Consider the following 20,420-nt stretch of genomic DNA (forward strand, 5'->3'; position numbering starts at 1 on the left):
GGTCCCTGGGAACAGCAGGATCAGCCTCCTCTCGAAGCACAGCAGCTCTGTGTAACATGGGAAAAATCATCATTAGCCCTGCAGGCTCTGTGACACATAAGGACCAGCTCTGGCTTAACAGCTCTCAGCAAGATAAGCTCATTGCTGGATAGCTGAGGAGAACAGGAGATGAGCAGTGAACCCTCCCTTCAACCTTTGCTCTGAGTGCTGCTGGAGCTGCACTGTCACTGTAGGACACGAAAGAACACAAGGTCACACTGCTGCTCTCAAGGTGAAGAAAAAAGGGGAGTTTATTTTCTGACTCCAACATTTATAGTTTTGCAAGAGTGACAGTGGATTGGAGGGTGACAGTGCCACCTCTCCAATGACACTGGACAAACCAACAGTCCATCAAGTTTCTCCTCCTCCATAAAGGAATGCAAAACAATGAGTTATTTACAGAAAGTGTGTGAGAAAGTTCACTACAAGAATGTCAACATCAGAAGGCTTAGAAAATCTTAAAAAAACCGGGGTGTTACTGGCACTGCATCCCAGGAGTTTCGTGGGAGCTGCTAACAGACCACCTAAGGAGCAGGGCAGCCCCCTTGAGAGTCAAAAATCCAGTCAGGGTCAGGGCAGAGTGGGGTGGGTGTCCCCAGGCAAGCTCCCAAAGCAGCAGGCAGCAGTCTCTGGATGCAGTGTGGTTCTGTTTCTGCCCAGGTTGAAGCCTCCCAGGATGGTGCAGGACCCTCGTGTGTGACCCCCCGGGCTCCCAGCAGTGCTGCCGGGCCCCAGGCCCCTCTGGAGATGAATCTTTGCTGGAACGAGATCAAGAAAAAATCCCACAGCCTTCGGTAAGAGTCGTGCCTGCAGCGAGCCCCAGGCTGGCCTGGCCTCCCAGCCTTGCCTGCTGCTTCTGACTGTCAGGAGACTTTTGAACTCTTTTGCTTGATGAGGCACATGAATTCACAGTGACCTTGGCTCAGCTCCCCCTCTGGTCCACAGGCTTTTGAACTCCTTTTGCTGGAAAGCATCTCCTCCATTTCTACCCATCCTGAGCTCTCCTGCCTCCCCTCCTTCCCTCCTCTTTCTGCTGCTCTCTCTGTCCTCTGCCACCTCTGCAGCTCTCTCTTTTTGCCCCATGGCTTTGCCTGCACCTCCTCTGTGCCCATCCCTTCACTGGGAGCCCTCTCCCCTGCATGAGGGGAACATGCCTTCCAGACTGCCAGAGTTTGCAGCTCCAGCACGACAGAGAGCTTAACTGGGGCGTGTTAATTGTCTCCTGCCTTAATCCAAGGCTCCTGGAAGCTGCCCAGACATGTAAATGCCATTCCAAGCCCCCCTTGCTAGCCAGAGCAGTTCTGACCCACGGGCAAACACAGAATGGCTGTCCTGTGCTCTGGGCTCCAGGGTGAGGAATGGCTCCAGGTCCTTGTCCCCAGTGCCTCCTGCCTCACCCCACCTGGCAGTGTAGGCTCTCTGCTGGCTGGGGGTCAGCACAGCCCCTGGCTAAGGTTGCTGCCAGTCCCTGGGGATGTCCTGGGGGTCATGCCCAGCCCGTGCTAACATGTTAATGTGTGCTGCCAGTCCCTGCGGTCAGCACCCAGCCATGGTGCTGTGCTTCCCCTCCTCAGGGAACCTGCTCCTCTCCTGTCTGTCTGTCTCACTGTCCTTGCTCCCCCGCCAGGGCTCGTCTGGAGGCCTTCTCTGACCACAGTGGGAAGCTGCAGGTGCCTCTGCAGGAGATCATAGACTGGCTGGGGCAGAAGGATGAGGAGCTGTCGGCGCAGCTGCCCCTGCGGGGCGATGTTCTCCTGGTGCAGCAGGAGAAGGAGACACACGCGGTGCGTTCTGCTGCTCCCCTGCTCCTGCCCTGTGTGTGCACAGCCCTGCCTCTGTCACTGCCATGCCACAGCCAGCCCCTGAGGGACTCCATCTCTGCTCTGAGAAAAGGCAGAGCCCAGCTGGTTTTAGACAGCAAACCCACATTACAGCTTCGAGTCACCTGCAGCTGGTGATGGACTCTGTCCTCTGTAGTGGCTTCCCTGTGTCCTCCCTCTCACTGGCCTCTGCTTCTGGGATCCTGCAGCCTGGGAAAGCTGGTCTAGGGGCAATCCTGTGGCTGCAGGAACATGTTATCATCATACCTGAAACTGGGGTACACACCCAGGCAGATCAGAGTCCCTTGCTCCCAAGCTCACAGCATTTTCTTCTCACTGCCAGAGCCTGTTGGGCTTTAGTTGTTTCTACCTTGAAAACAAAATTAAGGTGTTTACTGCTGCTATCCCTCATCCTTGCTGGTGCACAAACAGCCCATCAGCAGACAGCACTGGTGTGGGAGCTGCAGTGCAGGGGAGGAGAGGACATGCTAGACCAGCGTGCCTCTGACAGATGTGCTGCTCTGGGGCATCCTGCTGTTCCTCTCCTTGCTCCTGCAGCAGCTGGACCTGTTGCTGAGCAGCTGCTGGAAGGATTGTTAGTGTGGCCATGCTCTCACTGCACGAGTGAAGAGCATCTCCAAGCAGTGCCTCTGAAAGCACCATAAATAAAACAGCTCCTCTTGTGCAGCCCTGGCTCAACACACCATCCTGGGCTTGCTGCTCTGCCTCCCCACTCCAGGCCAAACCTCTGCAGGAGCCACCCTCTGCCAGGTGGTCATTCCTTCCCTGAACTGCAAAAATATTTCTCTTGACACTGACTTCTCTCTGTGCCTCCAGGGAGGTTTGTGCCTTGGGGTGAATAAATCACTGCAGCATTTGGCAAGGGGGCAGCCAGGGCACAGCTTTCTGGCTCAGCCTGCTGTCTGATCTCTGCGCTCTGCTCTCCAGGCTTTCATGGAAGAAGTGAAGTCTCGGGGGCCATACATTTACTCTGTCCTGGAGTCAGCACAGGCTTTCCTTTCCCAGCACCCATTTGAGGAATTAGAAGAACCAACTTTGGAAAGCAAAGGTCTGTGGAGCTGCCCCCTTTTTGTTCTCTGGTTTCACAGCTCCTCCTGGGCTGGCCCAGAGAGGGTCGGATGCAGGTGGCTGTGGTGGCACAGAGCAGCACACCAATGCTCTGCCCCACACCACGGTGTGAGACCAGGCTGTGCCCAGTGCCAAGGGTCAGACTGGCACAGAGCAGCGCACCAGTGCTCTGCCCCACACCACCATGCCCAGGCTGTGCCCAGTCCTTTGGCCAAGGGTCAGACTGGCACAGAGCAGCATTGCTGTCCCAGGAAAAGGCTCCTGTGCAGTCCATCATGGGGGCACCTCATGAGGCAGCACCAGATGTGCTCTGGGGTAGCTCTGTGTTTTTAGAAGGCAGCACAGCCTGTGAGGATGGAGAGGGGGAGCTGGTGCAGAGATGGATGCTATGGATACTACTATTACTTGTTTTCCTTCCCTTTGCCCAGTTTTCCCTCGATTATTTTATCTCCAATTTCCCTGTCCTCCCTCCACCCCTTGCCCCTCTCTGCCCTGGGCTGGGCTCTCATTTTTGCTCCCTCTGTCCCTGCCAGATGTGTCTCCGCGGCACCGCATCCAGAACATCAGCCGCTTTGTGTGGAAGCAGGCCAACGTGGCCAGCGAGCTCTGGGAGAAGCTCACAGCCCGCTGCGTGGACCAGCACCGCCACATCGAGCGCACCCTGGAGCAGCTGCTGGAGATCAAAGGGGCCATGGAGGAGCTCAGCACCACCCTGGACCAGGCTGAGAGCGTGCGGGACACCTGGGAGCCCATCGGGGACCTCTTCATCGACTCCTTGCCCGAGCACATCCAGTCCACCAAGGTACTTCTGGCTCTGGGGAGGCTCCAGCCTTGGCAGAGCTGCTCCATGCACTGCTCAGTCCAGGGCAGCCTCATCACCTGGGATCCCAGGGCCAAGGGCTCCTTCCCACAGCCCCCCTGCTTTGTGAGGGGGGGTTTGGCCAGCAGTGCCCTGAGCACCTTGTCATGGCACAGACCTTACACAGGTACAGTGGCTCAGCATATCTGAGTCATTGTCCCCTTTTCATTTATCAGGAGTAATCTGCAGCCCCCATTTCATTTATCAGGAGTAATCTGCAGCCCCCCATTTAATGTATCAGGAGTAATCTGCAGCCCCCCATTTAATTTATCAGGAGTAATCTGCAGCCCCCATTAAATTTATCAGGAGTAATCTTCAGCCCCCCATTTAATTTATCAGGAGTAATCTGCAGCCCCCCATTTTATTTATCAGGGGTAATCTGCAGCCCCCATTAAATTTATCAGGAGTAATCTGCAGCCCCCATTTCATTTATCAGGAGTAATCTTCAGCCCCCATTTAATTTATCAGGAGTAATCTGCAGCCCCCATTAAATTTATCAGGAGTAATCTGCAGCCCCCATTTAATTTATCAGGAGTAATCTGCAGCCCCCATTTCATTTATCAGGAGTAATCTGCAACCCCCCATTTCACTCATTAGGAGTAATCTGCAGCCCCCCATTAAATTTATCAGGAGTAATCTGCAGCCCCCATTAAATTTATCAGGAGTAATCTTCAACCCCCCATTTAATTTATCAGGAGTAATCTGCAGCCCTCATTAAATTTATCAGGAGTAATCTGCAGCCCCCATTTAATTTATCAGGAGTAATCTGCAGCCCCCCATTAAATTTATCAGGAGTAATCTGCAGCCCCCCATTTCATTTATCAGGAGTAATCTGCAGCCCCCCATTAAATTTATCAGGGGTAATCTGCAGCCCCCCATTTCATTTATCATTAAATTTAATTTAATGATCAAGAGTAATCTGCAGCTCCCCATTTCATTTATCAGGGGTAATCTGTAGACTCCCGTTGAATTTATCAGGAGTAATCTGCAGCCCCCATTTTGTTTATCATTAAATTTAATTTAATCATTAAATATAATTCAATTTATCAGGAGTAACTTGCAGCCTAGTTAGCTGCAGATTGGGTTGGGTATTTTTTCCCCTGCTAAGGTACCCTGTGGCAGGGTTGGTCAGCAGTGGCTTGGCAGTCCCTAGCCCACCCTAGCTTGCAGCAAAGGAATCAGATCCAAGTCCTGGCTACTCACCTCCTTCTTTTCCTTCTTCCCCTGCTCTGTGTCCCCATCCCCGCTGCACTCCAGCTGTTCAAAGAGGAGCTGTCCCCCATGAAGGACGGGGTGAAGGTGGTCAATGACCTTGCACACCAGCTGGCCATCTCAGATGTGCACCTGTGCATGGAGAGCTCCCGCACCCTGGAGCAGATCAACACCCGCTGGAAACAGCTGCAGGTGGGAGGGAGTCAGGAGCAAGCACTGCAAATAAACCATGGGCAGGAGGGTGCTGGGAAGGGCTCTCACTGCTGACATCCTTCAAGGAGGATAAAGTAAGGTTTGGCACAGCAGGATGGTATAGCTGGTGTTCCTGGGAGAGAAGAGCATCAGTTCAGGGTGAGGAAAGAGTGGTGAATCTGCAGAGAGCATCTGTGTGTTGGGGCATGTCTGAGTCCACCCACAAACCTTCCTGAACGGGTCATCAATCCAAAATGCCTGTTGGACTGGCAGTGAGCTGTTTTTCAATTCTCCAGGCCTCCATAAACGAACGCCTGAAGCAGCTCCAAGATGCCCACCGGGACTTCGGACCAGGCTCCCAGCACTTCCTCTCCTGTACGTGAGTGATCCCCTGGCTTCTGCCATGAGGCTGCCTCTGCACAGCAGCCTGGGCTGTGGCACAGCAAAACAGGGTGCAAAGTCCTCTTGCTGAGCCCAGAGCCATGCACTGGGCTGGAAAAGTGCCCAGGCTGGTGTTTGGTGCATGGGAGCTGAAGTAGGGGGCACCTCCAAAGCTGGCACTGGTCTCACCTTGTGGGACTAAAGCAGGAGGCATCTCCACAGCTGGCATTGTGCTGCCTCACCAAAGCTGGCATTGTGCTGCCTCACCAAAGCTGGCATTGTGCTGTCTCACCCTGTGGGACCGAGGGTGGCTCTGAGTGTTGTTTCCCTTCAGAGCACAGAGCTGTGACACTCACAGCAGCTCCCAGGGGACACTGGGACTGTGTCAGCCTCAGAGCAAGACAACAGATGGCAGGAAAAGGCAGTGCCTCATATCCCCTGTTAGTTATTTGGAGGCTGAAAATGTGCCTTTTCAGGAGGCTTTCATTCCTGTGGCAAGGCAGAGGGATGCTGTTTTTACAGATCAGAGCTGTTGGCTGACAGCTCTTAGCCTGCCAAGGCTGGGCAGCAGGTTGTGCTCCAGAGCCTGGGCTCCATCCTTGGGAATGCTGAGCCCTGCAGGGTCTCTGGATGTCAGTGGGGTTCACTGGCCTGTTCCTCTCTGCAGGCTGCATGCTCCTACCTGAATGGAAGAATGACTTTTCCAGCTGCTGGAATTGATACATTACCTGTGAAAAAGGAAAATATCTGAGTGTCATGCCATGGCTTCCATCCTCTGTATAACACAGGGTGGCAGGCAGCTGGTAGGGGATGGATCCTCATCTTCCCAAGACACTGCAGCTGGCACACAGAGCAGGAACAACAGATGCTTTGGGTGTCTGAGCCTGGTCATAACAGGCAGTGCTGTGTCTGTGTGCCCAAATCCCATCTGCTATGAGCCCTGCCCACTGGTCACCACAAGGTTGCTTTGGGCATCATCAAAAACATCAGGAAATGTCTCTTCCTGAGTTCTGACCTCAGCCCCGGCTCGAGAGGCGAGATGTCTCTAACAAGACCAGCAGTTGTGCCTTTTTTATAGGTATCATCCCCTTGCCTGCACCAACACCTGCAGCTGGTGATTTGGGGGTGTGCAGCCTTTTCAGAGGCACCCACCTGCTGGCACAGTCCTGCTGTGCCAGGGCTGGCATCAGAAGTACCAGCAGCTCAGAGGAGCATTTGGTGTTGATCTGACAGGTGTTTCTCTCCTTGCAGCCTCTGTCCAGGTGCCCTGGGAGCGAGCCATTTCCCCCAACAAAGTGCCATACTACATCAAGTGAGTGTTCCCTGCCACAGCCCGGGGCCTCCTCTGGCCTGGAGGGATCAGGAACTGGGCAGTGAGGAGAGGGGGGCAGAACTCACCTCCAGTGAGGCAGGGCTTCCTCAGCCTGGCAGATCCAGGCTTTCCCTGCCTGCTGGGATGCCCAAGATGAGGGGAAACCCCAGTTGGAAGGAAAGGAGGGGGCTGGCAGCAAGTGGGGATATCCTGCTGTGGGCATCCTTCCTGCTGCTGTGCTGGGGGAGTGCGCTCAGGGGGATGCAGCAGTGTCTGCAGACACTGAAACACTTGCCCCCAGCACTGGCCAGATCCTTTTTTTAATCTCTCACTGCACCTTTTTGTTACCACACTGACTCTTGGTCTCCATCTATTCTGCTTCCAGCCACCAGGCCCAGACGACGTGCTGGGACCACCCAAAGATGACAGAGTTGTACCAGACGCTGGGTAAGGAGGCTGTCCCAGAACTCTTTGTGCAGTATTTGCCTTTTTGCAGCGTGGGGTGCATGTGAGATCCCCCCAGGCCACCTGCTCCCCTCTGTGCCACAGGGTCCCCCAAAGCACTGGGGTGTGACCCCTGCCAGCCTCTGCTCCTCACTGTCCTGCACGTGCTCTGCTGGGCTCTGAGAGCTGCAGCTGCTGCTTCCTGCCCTGGGGATCAGGGTGTTGTGGTTTAATTCTTGTTTTCCTGTGTGTCTGCAGCGGATTTGAACAACATCAAGTTCTCGGCGTACCGCACGGCCATGAAGCTGCGGCGGGTGCAGAAAGCCCTGAGACGTGAGTGTGGGAAGGGCTCCCCTCCTGCTGCTCTCCCTTGGTGAAGGCTTAAACTAACACAGGCTTTTATCAGCACATCAAAGGCAGGAGGCACCAGGGGATGGGCAGCTGAGGGGAGAAACCAGGGAGATGAGCTTGGGAAGCTGAGCAAATGTGCCAGTCTGTGTCAGCGCCTTTCATACAGCTTGGGGTGGAGATGACCCAAGGGCAGGTGCTGTCCAAAGGGATGTGAGAACAAAGTGCTCCAGCTCAGGGTTATAAAGCTGTGGGATCAGGCAGGAGCTCACCAAGCAGCTCCAAAGGAGCATGGAGGAGGTGTGGGTGTAACTGGGAGATGAAACCAGCCTCCCTGGCAGGGACAGAGAGGGCTGCACCGCTGAAAGAGAAGGAAGGGAGCAAATAAACCTGACTTCTGCACTCTTGGTGAAACTGGCAGATTCATAGCCAGGTGAACATGATACAACAGGAGTTCAAACATCTCTCCAAGAGGCAGCTGCTCCCTGGAAACTGCTGAGGAGTTTCTGGTGGAACTGGCAAGCAGGCAGGTGGGAATGTGATAGATGCAGCCTCCTTGGCTGTTCAGAGCTTTTCACAAAACCTCTCACCTAAGACTTTATCGAAATTAAGCAGCAGCAGTCTGGGGGAAATAATCCTCCTGAATTAATTGTTCATGAAGGGGAGCAGCAGTGGGGCCAGGCAGACTTGTGCTTCCTGACATCCTGTGAGAGGGCTGGAAGGAGGCAGTGAGTCAGGGCAAGAGGAGTTTGTGTTCTCAAAAGAGTCAAACCCTGGCTGTGGAGCATTCTCATAACACTGTGGTGATCAGGCTGTCCTGTACCCAGGGGCATTCAGGGATGATGTAATGCAAATGGAAGAAAGCTTTTGCCACCCTGTTAAGGTGTCCATGCTGCAGCAGGCAAGGTGTGGAGAGGAAACAAGGATGAGGAGCAAAGGAGAGCTCTCCTGTGTGCTGCTTGTGCATCCTTGGTTTTGCATCTCACGTGCTGCACGGTTGCCTTCTTTCCATTCCAGAAGTGACTTGAATAAGTGCTCTTTATTCAAGATATACTTGAGAAAAGGGCAAGGAGATTGCCAAGGCAGCTTTCCCATCACGAGAAATTTGGTGGAGTGGCTGTGTAGGAAAGAGGCAGTGAGGGATGGATCAGAGCCATATGCAGTCGTGGGCAGTGTGGACACGAGGGTGGGCAGGAGTGATACTCCCTGGCATGGAAACTGGGGCTCCCCAGTGCGAGTGTAGCAGCTTTGACAGGAGAAGGGAGGATTTATCCATAGAGTGAACTTACAGTGTGGAAAAGGCACACAGTCCTCTGGGTACTGTGAATATAAAAAGGTCTCAAAGATGGAAAGACTTTCAGGAAAGAAGTATTGCTGGCTGCTAACACAGTAGCACGTACAACCTGCAGTCATAGAAATCTGAAAGCAGAGCAGCTCACACTGTCCTAGCCCTGTTTTGGGTTTGTGCCTTAATTCCCTCACCCTGTCAGAGCTGGAGACAGGACTGATCCATCTCGTGCCCCCTCCTCTCCCCACACCAGCCCCACAGGGACCTGGCCCATGCAGAGAGGCCAGCACTGGGCTCTGCACAGAGCCTTCTTTGGGGGGCATTTTCATGGCCATGGCTGGACACAGAAATGAGAAAGAGGGGTCACAGAGAATGGTGGCTCAAGGTGGAGATGTGGTATTTTGGGACAAGTTTACAGGCAGGAGAGAAATTCTAGGAGCTGCCCCATCCTTACCAGCATCTTTCCCAACACAGTGGGACCGACACTGCCCCAGGTTAGGGCAGGACAGCATCTCTCTCATTTCCCCTCTGTCCCCCTGTTCCCTCTGTTCCCTCTGTGCAGTGGACATGGTCACCTTGGGCACGGCTTTGGAAATCTTCAACGAGCACGACCTGCAGCCCAGCGAGCGGGCGATGGACGTGGTGGAGGTGATCCACTGCCTGACCGCGCTCTACGAGCGCCTGGAGGAGGAGAGGGGCATCCTGGTCAACGTGCCCCTCTGTGTGGACATGAGCCTCAACTGGCTGCTCAACGTCTTTGACAGGTACCTCTCCCTCCCCCTGAGCTGCCAGGCCTGTGAGGAAACGCCCGTGTGGCATCTGAAAAATCCCTTTGCTCAGGATTTTTCTCCTGGGAAGCTGCGAAGCCTCAGAGAAAAAGGGAAGCAATTCTTATCTCATTTGCTTCTCCTGTGTTTTGCTCCTTTGGAATGTGTTTGGAGAGTAGGTCCCTCCATGTCCCCTGAGCTGTGGGGCTGCCAGGCCTGGGAGGAAACCCCTGTGTGGCATTCAAAAATCCCTTTGCTCAAGATTTTTCTCCTGGGAAGCTGCGAAGCCTCAGAGAAAAAAGAAATAAATTATTATCTCATTTGCTTCTCCCGTGTTTTGATCCTTTGGAATGTGCTTGGAGAGTAGGTCCCTCCGTGTCCCCCAAGCTTTGGGGCTGCCAGGCCTGGGAGGAAACCCCCATGTGGCATTTGCATTCTCTGAAAAATCCCTTTGCCCAAGGTTTTTCTCCTGGGAAGCTGAGAAGCCTCTGAGAAAAAGGGAAACAATTCTTATCTCATTTGCTTCTCCTGTGTTTTGCTTTTGGAGATTGTTTAGCCACAGGGGATTGTTTCATTGGTTTCTGGTGTGAGTTGTTTTCACTTATTGGCCAATCAGTGCCAAGCTGGGACTGTGGAGAGAGTCATGAGCTTTCATTATTAGCTTTGTAGCATTCTGTAAGTATTTTCTGTATTCTTTAGTATAGTATAGTATAGTATTCTTTAATACAATATAGTATCATAAAATAATAAATTAGCCTTCTGAGAGCATGGAGTCAGATGCATCATTCCTCCCTGCAAATACAATACCCCCGTGCTGCTCTTCCAGCTGGCAGTGAGGGAGGCTGCCTGGTGTGTGCTTGCCTTGATGACCCCCCCCTGACAAAAAACCCTCACTCTGGGGCATTTGCAGAGCTGTGCAATCTCTCGTCCTGCAGTGGCCGCAGCGGGAAGATGAGGGCTCTCTCCTTCAAGACGGGCATCGCGTGTCTGTGTGGGACAGAGGTCAAGGAGAAGTTCCAGTGTGAGTCCCTTGTCTGCCTTCCCTAGAACCTGCTGTGAATTCACTTTGGGAAGACAGGAGTGGTTTTGTTTCCTGGCTCAGACCTTCTTTGCCCAGGAAGAGCAAGGAAACAGCTTTCCTGCAGTGACTAAGCTGATTGCATCATCACCTCTCCCTCCCTCCCTCCCTAGGCCTACCCACTGAAATTAGGAGGTGTTGTTGTGCACTGCCTGTGCTGCAGTGATCTTGCTTGCATGGCACTGTGAGGAGCAGTGCAGAGAAGGCACACAGGACAGTTATCCAGTGCTCTCCAGAAGGAAAATACCAGGGGCTGCATGGCTGGGGGGAAGTAGGTTTCAGGCAAATTGTTTTCCTCACTGCATTTTAACCATGGAATATTGTGGAGGGGAATCTTGTGCAGCATAGGGAGCACCAAGGGGTTAAATGAAGGGATTAGGCTGATTCACAGAAGACAGGCTGTCTGGGGCTGTTTAATAGATGATGCATGTCTGAAGAAGACACTAAACTGATTATTAGGAGCTGGAAGGACACTGATAAAAGTTATTTGATCTATATAGATCAGGTTTCTCCTTGTATTTGAGCTCTGTGCTGGGGGTGGGCAGTGGGGTCCCTGGCGTGCTCTGCTCCCTATGCCTACCCACTGCTGGGCTGCCAGCTGTGTGTCTGTGCTGGGGGTGGGCACTGGGGTGCCCCACACCCTGTTCCCTGTGCTGGGGGAGGTCAGTGGGGTCCCTGGTGTCCCCACACCCTGCTCCCCATGCCTGCTGGGCTCTCAGCTGTGTCTGTGTCCCCGCAGATCTCTTCAGCCAGGTGGCCAACGCCGGGGGCCTGTGTGACCAGCGGCACCTGGGGGTCCTGCTCCACGAGGCCATCCAGGTCCCTCGCCAGCTGGGGGAGGTGGCAGCGTTTGGGGGCAGCAATGTGGAGCCCAGCATCCGCAGCTGCTTCCGCTTTGTGAGTGCGGGGTGATGGCCCTGGCCCTGGCTGTGCTGGGGACAGGCTCCCGAGGCAACAGGGGACCTGCACCCCATGGCAGCCAGGCCCCAGCTCTGAGCAGCCTCTTGCTCTCCCTCCCCAGAGCAATGGGAAGTCTGCCATTGAGGTGTCCCAGTTCCTGGAGTGGGCCAACCTGGAGCCCCAGTCCATGGTGTGGCTGGCGGTGCTGCACCGGGTCACCATGGCCGAGCAGGTGAAGCACCAGACCAAGTGCTCTGTGTGCCGCCAGTGCCCCATCAAGGGCTTCAGGTAAGGGCTGTAATATGGGACCCTGGCCCCAGGGACAGAGCTGAGCTGCTCTGGGGGGAGCTGGAGCTCTGCAGCCAGACGTGTTCCTGGCAGAGCAGAGCAGGTGCCAGCTAAGGGGAAGGAGCAGAGTGCTTTCCTGGGGACTTCATCAGCACTGTGGGTTCACTGGGGTGTTAGAGCAACTCAGGCCACCTCTGTCCCCTCCCACTGACTTCTTCTTGGCCTTTAAACACATGTTTTGATGACTTCCAGTGCTTCCCTATGGCCTCTTGACCTCTGCAGGTATCGGAGCCTGAAGCAGTTCAATGTGGATATCTGCCAGACCTGCTTCCTCACGGGGCGAGCCAGCAAGGGCAACAAGCTGCACTACCCCATCATGGAGTACTACACCCCAGTAAGGAGCTGGGCTGGGCTGGGCTGGGAGGGCCCTGGCACAGAGCAGGGCAGCAGCCTTGTGATGTTTGGGCTGGTGCAGCCCCACAAGTGATCCCTTGCCTGTGTCCCTGTGTTCTGGGGCTTGTGGTGAGCAGGATGCATGGCCCCAGTGCCCAGCTTGGCCTGTGCCAGGCCCCATGATGGGCTCACAGAGCTGCTGTGTGCCTTCCTTGCTTCCTTATCTGCCTCTTCCCCCATGGAGCTCATGGCCAGCCTGGGGTGATATCTTATTGTGGGTGTTGAGCTGTGGTCCCCCACTGCCCATTAAACAGGCACCTGTGTCACACTTGTGTCTCTGCAGACCACATCCAGTGAGAACATGAGGGACTTTGCCACGACACTGAAGAACAAGTTCAGGTCCAAGCAGTACTTCAGCAAGCACCCCCAAAGGGGTTACCTGCCCGTGCAGTCTGTGCTCGAGGCTGACTGCTCCGAGACGTGAGTTGCTGGGCCCTGCATTTTGTCTCTAGGCCCAGAATGAGCCATGGCTTCTGTGGGTGGAAGGAGCTTCTCAGCTCATACAGGGCTCCTGGGGGAGGGCTGGAGGAGCACTTGCTCTGGGGGAGATCTGCCACCTTGTTCTTGGAGGGACAGAGATTTCAGTCTGTGTCCAGCCCATCCCTGGCCCTTCTCAGCCAGGAGGGCTCAGTCTGTGCCAAGCCTGCTGACCAGTGTGCCTCTCTTGCAGCCCAGCCTCCTCGCCGATGTTACCCCACGCTGACACCCACTCCAGGATCGAGCACTTTGCCAGCAGGTACCCCAGGGCTCTGCTGTCCTGCTGGGGCACAGGGCATGGCCCTGATGGGTGTGGGGGGGCTTTGGGGCACACAGATGGTTACAGACCCCTCCAGCTGCCCCAGCGCCCTGCACAGCCAGGCAAACCTGCCTGGGATGTGGCTGGGGCTGTGTAAATTGGCAGCAAAGACCATGCATTCGATAGCAGAGTGAAGCAGCCTCCTGCTCTGCCCAGGGTGAGCTGCTGGATGGGTTCTCCCTTGGTTGTTCTGCTCTGTGTCCTCACCAGAGCTGTTTGCCAGCTTCCCACTGCTGCTGCCCTGTGGTTTGTGGTGCCTCTGCCCTCACTGTGGGGACCCAGGGGGTTCAGGGAGCCTCTACTTGTAGCTCAGCTCCTGGGCTGGAGCTGGAATTCTTGGATCCCTTTCCTTTGCTTGTGAGAGTGGAGGCTGAGCCAACTGCACGGCAGCAGCTCTTTATTCTAGAGACTTGCAGCCAGGGAAGGAGTGTATTTTGGTTTTTAAAAAGGCAGAGCTCTCCAGAGCCTGTGCAGAAGGACACATTGGTGCAGGCCAGGTGGGACACCCTGCAGAGAGGGTCTGCAAGCAGCTGAGCAGACATTTAGGGTGTCTCTGACCATATCTCAACCTTTTTCTCTTCCCTCCAGGCTTGCAGAGATGGAAAGCCAGAACTGTTCCTTCTTCAGTGACAGCCTGTCCCCTGATGACAGCCTGTGAGTTCTCCTTTCCCTGCTCCTCACCTCCTGATGGGTCAGGGCTCCTGTGGCTCTATGCATGCCTAGCCAGGGTGCAGAAATGCTTTCCTTCCCAGTCCCATTGAGTGAGAGGTTCTTGGGCACCCCTGTTACTGTGATCTTTTCTGAAAAATCTCTTTGCTGGGATTTCTTCTCCTAGGAAGAGGAGAAGCCTAATTTTTTAAAGTTTTGTTGCTTTGGAATGTGGTTTGGAGACTGTTTATCTAAACATGTGAATTGTTTTTAATTAATGACTAAACACGGTCTAGTTGTGTCAGACTCTGAGGAGTCAATCATGAGCTTTCATTATCATTCTTGCTAAGCCTTCTGATGTATTCTTTTCTCTATTTCTTTAGTATATTTTTAGTATAGCATTCTTTTAATAATATAGAATGGAAATAGAAATAGAATAGAATAGAATAGAATAGAATAGAATAGAATAGAATAGAATAGAATAGAATAGAATAGAATAGAATATCAGCCTTCTGAGAACATGGAGTCAGATTCTCATCTCTCACCTCATCCTGGAGACCCTCACAAACACCACATTCCCCCAACAACAAACATCAGGGATGCTGAGCCCCTTCTGAGCTCTGGGCCTGGAGCAGCCAGGAGCTCCCCTGTGAAGCTGCCTCCCTCCTTGCTGTCCTTCCCCAGGGGCACACAAATCCATGGTTTCCTAATGAGGTGTTTCTCCCCTGCTGGAACAGGGATGAGGACCAGTACCTGCTGCGCCACTCCAGCCCCATCACGGACAGGGAGCCTGGGGGCAGCCAGCAGGGCCCAGCAGGCCTCAACATGGATGACAAGGGAGAGCTGGAGAGAGTCCTGGCCCACCTGGAGGATGAGAACAGGTACAGACATGGGCAGCTCTGAAGGTGGGGGTTATGGCCTGGGAGGGGGGAAGGGGCTGGGGAGGCCTTGCAGAGCTCAGAGTGGAGGCAGGGGATGCTGCTGGGGCTGGAGCTGGGGATTGCAGGTGCTGAGAGGGCAGTTTGGAGAGGGCTAAGCTAAGCACTAAAACTCAGTGAAGGTGTGCTCTCTCTGGCCCCAAAATATTCCTTCCTACATCCAGAGAACCTGTTCCCTCCTGAACCCCAAATGAGTTCAAGCGAGCCCAGGGCACTCTGCCTTTCTTGTCCCTGAGCCCCTCATGAGCAGTGGTGCTGCTCTTGTGGATCAGGGTGAGGCTCCAGGCAGGGCACACCAGCTCAGGAGGAGGTGGTGCTTTCCCTGCCCTTGTTTTCAGCCTCTTGGCAAGTGTTTGCATATCTGTAAATCCCCTGTGTGGGGCAGAACCACACAGGCCACCCTGCAGTGCAGCATCCTGGCCCTAAAGCTTCACAAACGGCAGAGCTTCGTCTGATGTGCAGCTCCCGGGGGTTTGCAGGCAGCATTGAGGGGATGCTGACCTGGGCTGTCCTGCAGGATCCTCCAGGGAGAGCTGAGACGTTTGAAGTGGCAGCATGACGAGGCAGTGGAGTCCCCAACCTTGGCCTCGGGCTCTCCTGAGTCGGCGCAGGACCCGCGGAACGAGGAGCTGCTGGCAGAGGCGCGGATCCTGCGGCAGCACAAGAGCCGCCTGGAGACACGCATGCAGATCCTGGAGGACCACAACAAGCAGCTGGAGTCACAGCTGCACAGGCTGAGGGAGCTGCTGCTGCAGGTGGGCTTTGCCACAGCAGGGCTGGGACAGTGGCATAAAGGAGGAGCCAAAGGACAGAGGGTCATGACAGCCTTCTCACAACAACTCTTCTCATTCCAGCCTCCCACAGACTCAGAAGGCAATGGTTCAGCAGCCTCCTCCTTGGCTTCATCTCCACATCAGTCAGAAGGCAGCCAGGCAAAGGAGAAAGAGCACAACACCCCTGACACTGAAACTGCAGGTGAGCTGTGGGCTTGGGCTGAGCTCCTGGCCCTGCTGCCTTGTTCCTGCACCCTGCCATCCTGCAGGGATGCTGGCAGCCAGGTGTGAGTCCAGAGAGCCTTTTCCTACCCCCTGCCCTCCTTGCCACTGCAGATGAGGTGGAAGCCAAAACCCAGGAGGTCAGCATGTGCCTGGAAGACATCATGGAGAAGCTGCGGAGCGCCTTCCCCAGCTCCCGAGGTACTTGAGTGAAATCCTCCTCCCTCACTTCCCACTGCTCCCTCAGGTGAGGCTTCCCACAGAGCCCTGCCCCAGTCCCAGCTTCCCTGCACAGCTGATGACCTGCAGTGCTTCAGCCAAGAGCTTTGCTGCTGCAGAGCTGCTGGGATGGGTGTGTGGCCTGGGAATGGAGGAGGAGGAGGATTCACCTGCAAGGTGAGGCCATGAGAGCTGCCAGGAGCACAGAGCAAACAGATCCCTGTGATGAGCTGCAGGGCAGCCTCCTGCCCTGCTCAGGACGTGCAGCCCACCGTGAGGATGGACAGAGTGCCAGCACCACCTGCAGTGACAGCTTTGAGCCCCCCTCCTGCCTTCAGCCCTGTCAGACCCCTCTGCAGGAGAGGCCCCAGCAGCCTGCTGAGATGGGAGCAATGGTGCAGGCTCTCCTGGCTGCTGGTGGATGGCTCCTCCCAGCAGGGATGTGTGGGTGGGTGGCACTCCACTCGCCCAGTGGGTTTGGTGTTGGTCATTCTGCTCCTTCCCTCTGTGCTCCAGTGCAGGGCAGCACTTGGTCTCTTGCCAGGGGGAGCCATTGCTTGGTGCCGGCACTAACCTGAGCTGGTGGTCTGCCCATGCAGATTCTTGCCCACTTTCTGCCATCCCTGAGCAGGATCCTGCTGGCTCTGCAGCAGCTCCCTTCTAACCAGCTGGCTCTGGCTCCTGTTCTCCTGACCTGTCTATTTCTCTTCCAGGTATGACCTCCCTTATCTAACACCTCCTGTGAGCCAGAGGCTTTTCCTAACCAGCTCCCTGGCTGCTTTCCTCCCCTCTCTCCCTGCCATGCTCCCTGTGCTGCAGCAGACCTCACACAGACTCCCTCCGAGCTGGTGGTGCAGGATGCTTGCCAGCTCCAGAAGATCTCAGGGGAACATAGGCCATGCAGGAGTGGGGCTGTGGGCTCCCCAGGAGGCTGGCTGGGTCACTGGCCACAGTGTCCAAGCCTGGGTGGGATGGTTCAGAAGGAAGAACTGAAGCCATGAAAACTGCCAGTGTCCCCTGGCACCCTCGGGGGATGCAGAGCTCAGCATCCCACTCTTCATCCCTGCCCAGGAGCCTCCAGGTCTGTGGGCACCAAAACACTCCTGGAGCTACACAATTTTTAAAATAACTCTTTCTAACAGTGACCAGCTGCCAGCCTTATGGTTTGAGCTCTGCCACCCAAGGCTCTGCAGCCAGCCAGGCACACACCACCAGGAGAGAGTCTGTGAGGTTTGTGGAGTAGGGATTGAGTCCATGTTAGAGCTTCAGCCCAGCTAGTAGCCTTATATTGAGAGGGTCTTTATAACAGAGCCTTATTGTTTAATTTGCATATATTTCTATATATTATATATATATATATATATATATATACTGTACTTAAATCCTCTCATGGACTCACTCTATTAAACTCTAATACCTTAAGTGTAGCTGCCCTTCACTTTCAGACCAGCTCCCAGGGGCACCAGCACCTTTCCCTGTTGCTGGGGCTGCCTTGCAGGGCTGCAGTGAGGGAGCTGCACCCACAGCAGGTGCTCCACCCTGCCTGGTGTCCTGGGCATCTGTGCCTTGGCCATGGCAGGGTCCTGCACAGCCCCAGCTCCCTGCCTGGCTGGGAGGGTTCCTCCAGCCATACTCAGCCCTGGGGCCACCTTGGTGTGATGCAGGTGTGGGAGGGAAGCAGGACAGGCAGGCACCTCCTGCTGCGGGTGCCATGGGGCAGTGCCAGCTGGCAGGGCAGCTCCAGGGTGGTGGCTCCCTCGGGCTGGCTGACTTGTGCTGTGTTATGTCGAGAAGGAGGCAGAGGCAGGTGCTGCAGGGTGGCCCAGAGCAGGGGCTGACATGGCCCTGGTGCTCTGGAGCCACAGGGTGAGGAGAGTTGAGAGGTGTGAGCCCTCGGGGCAGGGCAGGGGTGAAACATCCCTTTTAACAGGGCTTGCAAGGACAGGCAGGGCTGGTGTTGCTGGCTGGGACAGGACACGGTGCTGAACTCTCTGGGGAGGCTGTGAGCAGGGCTGTGGGCTTGGCTCGGGGCTGCTGGCAGAGGTGAGCAGCAGTGCCCACCCCAGTGTGAGCCTTCCAGCCTGGGCTGTGCAGCATGGAGTGCTCCAGTGCCACTGGCACAGCGTGGGTGGCTGTCCTTGCTGTCCCCTGTGCTGGCCAGCTGGGTGGCAGGAGGGCACGGTGGTGGCATTAGGTGGCTTTGGGCATGCTGTGGGTGACAGGGATGCCGGGCCAGCCTGTGAGACCCAGCTGGACCCCTCTGTTATGCCAGGGGCAGGATGGCAGCCACGTGGGGAGCAGCAAAGGGAGGCTTGGCCTCAGGGTGTGCTCAGGAATGTCCAGCCTTGGGGGAAGAAGGAAAAGGCCAGGATGAGGACAGAGCTGCTGGTCCCAGTGGCAGCTGGGGGGAGCAGAGGTGGCCAGGTGGGTGCTTGGGCTGTGTTTGGGAGCCAGGATGTGTCAGGGAGGGGAGCAGGCTGGCTAATGCTCTGGTAACCATGTACTGTGGTGCTGCTGTCCTCACTGCTTTGTGGCATCTCTGCTCTGGAAAGAGAATAAATTTGTATTTATACTGATGCCTGGATCAGTGCTCTGGCCTCTTCTGTCCGTGTGTCTGGGCTGAGCCAGCCCCATGGCTCTGCTGTGGTGCAGGGCTGCTGGGACACAGCCTGCACTGTCCCCATGGCTGTCCCCAGCACCTGAGGCACAGCAGGAGCTGGGAGCAGAGCCCCAGGCGTGTCCCCCAGCCCCCACCTTCATCCTCTCCCAGCAAGGTCTGTGCATGTGGCTGCTGAGGGGTGGGACAGGGGCTGGGTGGGGACAGTCCCTCATTCCCCAGGAGCTCTGGCTGAGGAAACCCTTCAGCCCCAGGCAGGCTGCTGGGCGGGCAAGGCAGTCCTCTCCCTCCTTTCTCCCTGCACCTCCATCAAGTTTTCAGTGCCCAGAGGTGTCTGGGTGCCCCAAGTGCTGCCCGTGTTTGCTGTGCCTTTGTGGCACAGTGAGGGATTCAGAGAGGTTCAGGGTGAGGCCAGGGGCTCTCGGGCTCTCTGCCCTGCCCACACTTGGCTGATGGTGAAGCCTGCCCAGGACAGACAATTGTTGGGCTCTCACCCTGCCTGGCAGGGCTGGCAGTGCTGGGAAAGGCCTGACACGGTGCCACTGCAGGGAAATTTGGGGACACTCACGACAGGTCTCCCCTGTTGTCCCACATTTGGGAGTTTAAGGGGGTGAAATGCAGCCCCTTGACCCCACAAGCTGCCCCATCCCTGTGCCACAGGGCAGGGCAGAGCTGTGGGATGTGCTCAGGGAAGCTGCTCACACTCAGGAACAAATCTAGCCCGTGGTGCCAGGGAAGAGCTTTTATTTCTCAGCCAGCAGAGCTCGGTGGCACCAGCTGAAAGGGCTGGAGCCGGGGAGTCGGGCAGGGCTGTGCCTGCAGGGTGAGGACAGCATTGTCCCCAGCCCCGGGGCTGCCCTGCAGGCACAGGAGCCCTGCTGCCCTGCTGTGCCTCTCTGTCAGTGCCCTGGCAGCTGTCCCCAAGCAGGGGAACTGACCCTGCTCAGGGCTGGGCACTGCCCTGCTCTCTGCTGCCCCGCTCCAGGGCTGCAGCACCCCCTTCTCTGGCTGCTGTGGGGCATTTCTGCCCCTTAGGGGGCATTTCTGCCCCTGCACCCAGCTCCTCACCTTCCTCAGGGGTGAAGCTCTCTGCAGGGATGTTGCTTTCCCCAGCATTTTCTTGTTCCCTGCCTGCTCCCTGCAGCTCCCTGCAGCTCACCCCTTCCACAGCCTCCCCAGGTGTTTCATCCTCCAGCCCTGGGGCCCCCTGAGCTGGTCCCAGCCCCTCGCTGGGAGGCTCCAGATGTGGGGCTGGTTTTGGCTGTGCCTCACTGCCTGTGCCAGCTGCCTCTGCTCTGCTGGCTCCTTCCTCCAGCCCCTGCTTTGGCCCTGCTGCCTTTGTCCCCGCTGTTGTCCCACATTGCCCTGCTCCAGGCTGCTCCAGTTTTGCTGGTAGACACTCTTTCTCTTTGTCCTTCTCGTCTTTCCCTTTCACTGCTGCCTCCTCCTCCCTCTCTTCTCCTTCATTTTCTTCTTCCTTCTCCACTTCTTCACCCTCTTTTAATTCCTCATCTTCTTTTTCTGCTCTCCTCTCCACCTTCTCTTCCCCCTCCACTTTGTCTTCCTTTTCTTCCTTCTCCTCCTTCAATTTTCCATCTTCTTCCTCTGCCCCCCTCTCTACCTTTACCTCTTTGCTCTCCTCTTTTTTTTCCTCTTTCTTCTCCTCTTTTTCTTCCTCTTTCTTCTCCTCTTCCCCCTCCTCTCCTTCCTCATCCCTCTCCTCCTCTTTCTCATCTT

The 20,420-nt window shown here is 55.6% G+C and overlaps 1 protein-coding gene across 1 annotated transcript in view; it reads left to right on the top strand.

The window, feature by feature from the left end:
- Nucleotides 1–18,617, top strand: part of DRP2 (dystrophin related protein 2) — a 31,373-nt gene extending 12,756 nt beyond the window's left edge. The window contains exons 3-24 of the mRNA XM_058032385.1: nt 700–833; nt 1,667–1,823; nt 2,808–2,928; nt 3,482–3,750; nt 5,065–5,211; nt 5,508–5,586; nt 6,844–6,904; nt 7,290–7,351; nt 7,607–7,681; nt 9,547–9,748; nt 10,687–10,772; nt 11,569–11,726; nt 11,851–12,017; nt 12,300–12,411; nt 12,754–12,890; nt 13,141–13,206; nt 13,855–13,920; nt 14,652–14,795; nt 15,370–15,607; nt 15,707–15,827; nt 15,962–16,048; nt 16,780–18,617. Coding sequence (XP_057888368.1) covers nt 700–833; nt 1,667–1,823; nt 2,808–2,928; nt 3,482–3,750; nt 5,065–5,211; nt 5,508–5,586; nt 6,844–6,904; nt 7,290–7,351; nt 7,607–7,681; nt 9,547–9,748; nt 10,687–10,772; nt 11,569–11,726; nt 11,851–12,017; nt 12,300–12,411; nt 12,754–12,890; nt 13,141–13,206; nt 13,855–13,920; nt 14,652–14,795; nt 15,370–15,607; nt 15,707–15,827; nt 15,962–16,048; nt 16,780–16,799 — 2,709 coding nt within the window. The 3' untranslated portion in view covers nt 16,800–18,617. The remainder of the gene's footprint in view (nt 1–699; nt 834–1,666; nt 1,824–2,807; nt 2,929–3,481; nt 3,751–5,064; nt 5,212–5,507; nt 5,587–6,843; nt 6,905–7,289; nt 7,352–7,606; nt 7,682–9,546; nt 9,749–10,686; nt 10,773–11,568; nt 11,727–11,850; nt 12,018–12,299; nt 12,412–12,753; nt 12,891–13,140; nt 13,207–13,854; nt 13,921–14,651; nt 14,796–15,369; nt 15,608–15,706; nt 15,828–15,961; nt 16,049–16,779) is intronic.
- The last annotated feature ends 1,803 nt before the right edge of the window (nt 18,618–20,420 follow it).

This window comes from Melospiza georgiana, chromosome 12 (genome assembly GCF_028018845.1).
Source record: "Melospiza georgiana isolate bMelGeo1 chromosome 12, bMelGeo1.pri, whole genome shotgun sequence".
Taxonomy (NCBI): domain Eukaryota; kingdom Metazoa; phylum Chordata; class Aves; order Passeriformes; family Passerellidae; genus Melospiza; species Melospiza georgiana.